At 42.7% G+C, this 5,000-nt stretch overlaps 1 protein-coding gene across 1 annotated transcript in view; it reads left to right on the top strand.

The window, feature by feature from the left end:
* Positions 1–5,000, top strand: part of LOC113820762 (uncharacterized) — a 193,707-nt gene that overhangs the window by 933 nt on the left and 187,774 nt on the right. The window contains exon 1 of the mRNA XM_070124662.1: positions 1–1,871. This exon is cut by the window's left edge and continues 933 nt beyond it. Coding sequence (XP_069980763.1) covers positions 1–1,871 — 1,871 coding nt within the window. The remainder of the gene's footprint in view (positions 1,872–5,000) is intronic.

The raw sequence follows: 5,000 nt of genomic DNA on the forward strand, positions 1-5,000 counted from the left end.
GGAGGAGAGAGAATTTCCAGAGTCGTCAGCTGGGAGCGTTTCCTCGGCAGCAGACCAAGAGCGAATACACGTCGATCCGCCGGACTGTTCCCTCGAAGTGCAAGAGTCATCCCTTTGCAGGTCGTCAGAAGCCTCCAACCGGACGTGCCATGCGGAAGCCTCCTCCACGTCATCGTCCCCGACGCCTGTCACAGAGGTCATCATCACACCTCCCGAGGGATTCCGCTGCGACCCTGACCCTTCACTGAGCGGCGACGAGAGCAGCGACTCACAGGGGAAGCCTCTCGAAGAACAGGGTGAAAACTTGTCGGTAAGCCAGACGGAGATAGCAGGGAGTCTCGAACATATCGGCACAGCGGTTGCACATCCAGAAGAGAATGTGGACGACGCAGTACGTAGTCCAACCAACGAGAGTGAAAACCAGAAAGGAACTGAACCTCCAACACAAACGCAAGCACAAGAAATTGCAACGGAAGCAACCGGAACTTTGGAAGACAAGGTTCCCTTCCGCCTGATAACCGAGAGAGAATACCATTATCACCTAAAGAGAATAAGGAAAGATTCTGCCGACGAAGCAGGTGAATCGGAGGCCTGTAAGAAGCCGCTCAGCGAGAGCATACAGAAACAGGAAAGCGGTGAGAAGCAGACCTTCCTCAAGGGTGAAAACGGGTCTCCAAAGCGTCTCTCGAACACAGAACGACCTTCCCGAGTGGCATATCTTAAAGGTCTTCTCTTTGGGGGCACAGAGAATCAGCCGGGCACAATCGCCTCTGTTACGAAGAGCGAAGATAAAGGACTTGATAACAGTAGAACACTACATACAAAAATATCCAGTGTTGACGCACACGAAGTTCATAGAACTAAAGGTAACGTAGGTAATGCTTCAAGAGATACACATTCGGTATTTGAGGAATCACATAGCATGCATGACCAATTAATTCGTTCAAAAATCTGTGGAAAAATTCGAACTTCCAGTAACTCGGAAGGTAACGAAAGAAAATCGTCTGTGTCCACTCAAGGCTCGACGGGAACGCACATTGAAAGTGACTACAGCAGCAGCAGCACAGGTACTCCTCCGCCTGTCAACTTCACTACACATCCTCTTTCTTCCGCAAGTTCTAAAGAGAACCTCCTTGACGAGGGTAATTCTGACATCAAAGAAGCTCCTTTGACGGAAAATGACGACGTTGTTGGCGACTCCACCGTTTGTATTAGTTCCCCCGAAAACAAAGAGAATCGTTTTCTTTCAGCTCAAAATGAGTCCCGTTTTCCTTTACACAAAATGTACCCAGACTCTGATAGTGAGAGCGATGAGGAAGAAGAAGAAGCCGATAAGAATACAAAAGCTAACGTTGAACTTGCTGCCATTTCCCTAGAATCCGAGAGAAGTGAGGAGCTCGAATTATTTATAAACAACCCCGAGTCGATGATCGTGGGAAAAGTGTGCATCTCGGAAGAGGACACAGTCTTCGCAGAGGAGGAAGACGCCAATCCAGGGGTTACGGAAGGAGGGGAAGGAGACGAGGCAAGCGAATTAATCGTATTCAGACTACATGTTTCGGAACCGTCGGCCCGCACTCCCTCCCCGAGTCCTCCCTTGATAGACGGCTGGGGAGTGGACGCAGGCCCTACCGTCTCCGAGGAGCTCCTGAGCCTTGAAGGAGAACAGTTTGTGGAGCTCTTACCCACGCTGGTGAAAGACGAGCTCCTGACAGTCTCTGCACAGGCGACCGGAGACCCCGCAGACGGCACAACGCCCGAGGTCAAAGTTCCCTACGTCCTGATCTCGGAGGACGTGAGGCAGAGCAACGAAACCGTGACCCGAGCTGACCTCGACTCGTGTGAGAGATGGGCGGTGGAGTCTCGCTCAGGTGGGTTTTCGTCAGGACTCTCTTGTTCGATCGTCTCCTCCGCAACTCTATTTCCCTGTGTGCAATTTCTTCTGCTCTTCCTCTAACCTGTTTTTTATTGCATGTGTTGTAGGTTTTATATTGCATGAGGTATTGTAGGTTCTATTTCTCTTTACGGATGTAGAAGGGTATAGGCAGAGAGAGAAAAAACATGTAATTAATGCATGCGTTACCTTGAGGTCTTCAGATATCCGGACCATAGTATAGCCTATGAAATTATTCTTAAAATATGTGGTCTTTACACATAGGAATCGGAAGGAATACGACTGTGCAGAGCGTAATATGTCTTGAAATTCCTTTGAAACTGCAAGTCGATCTATTAATCATTATTAATAAACATGCTTACAATTACGTGATTAACGTAATGTGCCAAAATATGCAAGCGTATTATGATTGGTAAGAATCATTTATTTTGTGTATAAGAGAGGAGCAAATTTGGAATTACCCAAAACCACATCAATTTTCATATTTGAAGTATATTTATAGTGGAGTCGCAACGCTCCTCTCAGCCCCCTCCCCCCCTTCCTCTGAAAATCCTAGGACGTCACCGGCACATCCACACAATATCCACACAAGCACATCTACAAAATGTGACGCACAGAAAACACACACCCGAACCTTTTCACATGAGCTCTCACGCGACAAAAATAATAAAACCATACGAAAAATAAGCCAGCATCTACAATTAATGCACTCATCTCACACACACACACACACACACACACACACACACACACACACACACACACACACACACACACACACACACACACACACACACACACACACACACACACACACACACACACACAAACAAACAAACAAACAAACAAACAAACAATGGGCGGTGTTCTCTCGCACGAGTTCACATCAGCTCTCGCCTCGGCTGTGTACTCGCCCACGCTGCATGTGACCGCCGTCCGCTCTCTGCTCTTGCTCACGCCCACGATATGCTATTTGTGGAATTAAAGTCAATGTGTTTTTTATAGGTTTAGTTGGGTACAGTGGATTTTTTTTTGCGTGTGGAGTTGACTCTGCGATTGTTGATGTGTTTGTATTTTTGTAAATTAAAAGAAATGTATGGATTAAAGATAGGCGAGAGTGAGAAAGAGAAAGAGAGAGAGAGAGAGAGAGTGAGTGAATGAGAAAGAGAGAGAGTGGGTGAGAAAGAGATAGAGAGAGAGAGAAAGAGAGGGCGTGTGTGATTGATTGAGTGAGTGAATAAGTGAATGAGAGAGAAAGAGAGAGAGATGGAGGAGACTGATTAACTGACTATCTGATAGATTGCTTGCTTCCTTGCTTGGTTGATAGTATTTACTCTCAGAAATCTCACTCGGTAATAATCACAAAGACTAGATTTTTCTTTTTGATATTCAGAACACGATAGTGAACGACAGAAAAGGGTGAATTACGTCATTCGATTCCCAATACTATAATCCGATTGCTGATTTTTTTTTTGTTGTTTTTTAATAATTTCTTTTGTTGTATAATAATGCCGCTGGTGAGCTGCCGAGGCTGAGCGGATGGAAAGAAAAGACAGAAAAAGACGAAAAAAGGATATGGGAAAAGAATAAAATCGGCGATAAAAAGTGATAGTAGTATTAGGGTTATCATGCGCATAAGAGGCGAGGAAATGGAAAACTGATAAGCGGTTTACCCTAATGGTATGCGTTATTTTTTTTCCTCTTCGCTTTATTTGACTGATTTTACAATGTGGTTCGTGTTTTTTTTTTTGTATATATACATTTTTTTTTCTCTGCATGTCTCTCTTTCTCTCTCTTTTTTTCTTTTTCTTTCTCTTTCTATCTCTTTTTTCTTTCTCTTTCTCTTTCTCTCTTTCTCTCTTTCTCTCTCTCTCTATCTCTCTCTCTCTCTCTCTCTCTCTCTCTCTCTCTCTCTCTCTCTCTCTCTCTCTCTCTCTCTCTCTCTCTCTCTCTCTCTCTCTCTCTCTCTCTCTCTCTCTTCATATCTATCTATTCATATCTATCTATTCATCTGTTTGCGTGTACTCTTCTTGTATGTCTGCGGCCTTCGGGCAATTGATAATTAAAAAAAAAAACATTGCGATCATTATGACTAGATTCCACGAATTCAAGTTAATATCAGCATAATGTTTATATATTATAGGTTAACAGAAATTATGGTAATTTGATATACATCCCGCTGACACGACGGAGAATACGAGATAAAATATTACTAGTTATGTTAAGCCCTTTATGTAAGCGCACACACACTCACGCACACTCACACACACTCACACGCACACACGCACACACGCACACACGCACACACGCACACACGCACACACGCACGCACACACACACACACACACACACACACACACACACACACACACACACACACACACACACACACACACACACACACACACACACACACACACACACTCACGCTCATATTCACACACACACACTCACACGTACGCACGAACACACGCACACACACACTCGCGCTCATACTCACGCTCATACTCACACTCATACTCATATGTATGTATATTCAAGGTCTATATAAATATTTATATAAGACCTTGTGTATATATGCATATATAGACACAATCGTACACGCACACACACACACACACCCGCACACGCGTTATGGAATTCAAAATATTAATTCACGTTATGTTGATGATAATACTTGAATTATTTCAAGTGTACAACGGAATTTTATGAAAATTGTATATCCAGTAAAAGGATTTACCGAGTTTTATTTTGATTATGTTTACTGTCAACAGATATATTCATTATTATAGATGGCGGGTGATAATTTTTGTTTCTTATTTCTTGTTTTGTTGTTTATGGTTTCTTGCTATAATTGTTATTGTTATTATTATGACGTTATTTTTTGTTTTTTTTATTATTTTTGATATTTTTGTTATTATTTTGTTGTTATTTTTGTTGTGTCGTCACTATTGTTATTATTTTTGTTGTTATCGCTATTATTGTTGCTGCTGTTATTATCATTATCATTGTTATTATTGTTGTTGTAATTGTAATTATGATGATGATGATGATGATTATTACTGTTGCTATTACTGTTATGTAATACTTTTGATAGTATTTCGAT

The sequence above is a fragment of the Penaeus vannamei genome, chromosome 8 (assembly GCF_042767895.1).
Source record: "Penaeus vannamei isolate JL-2024 chromosome 8, ASM4276789v1, whole genome shotgun sequence".
NCBI classification, from domain to species: Eukaryota; Metazoa; Arthropoda; class Malacostraca; order Decapoda; family Penaeidae; genus Penaeus; species Penaeus vannamei.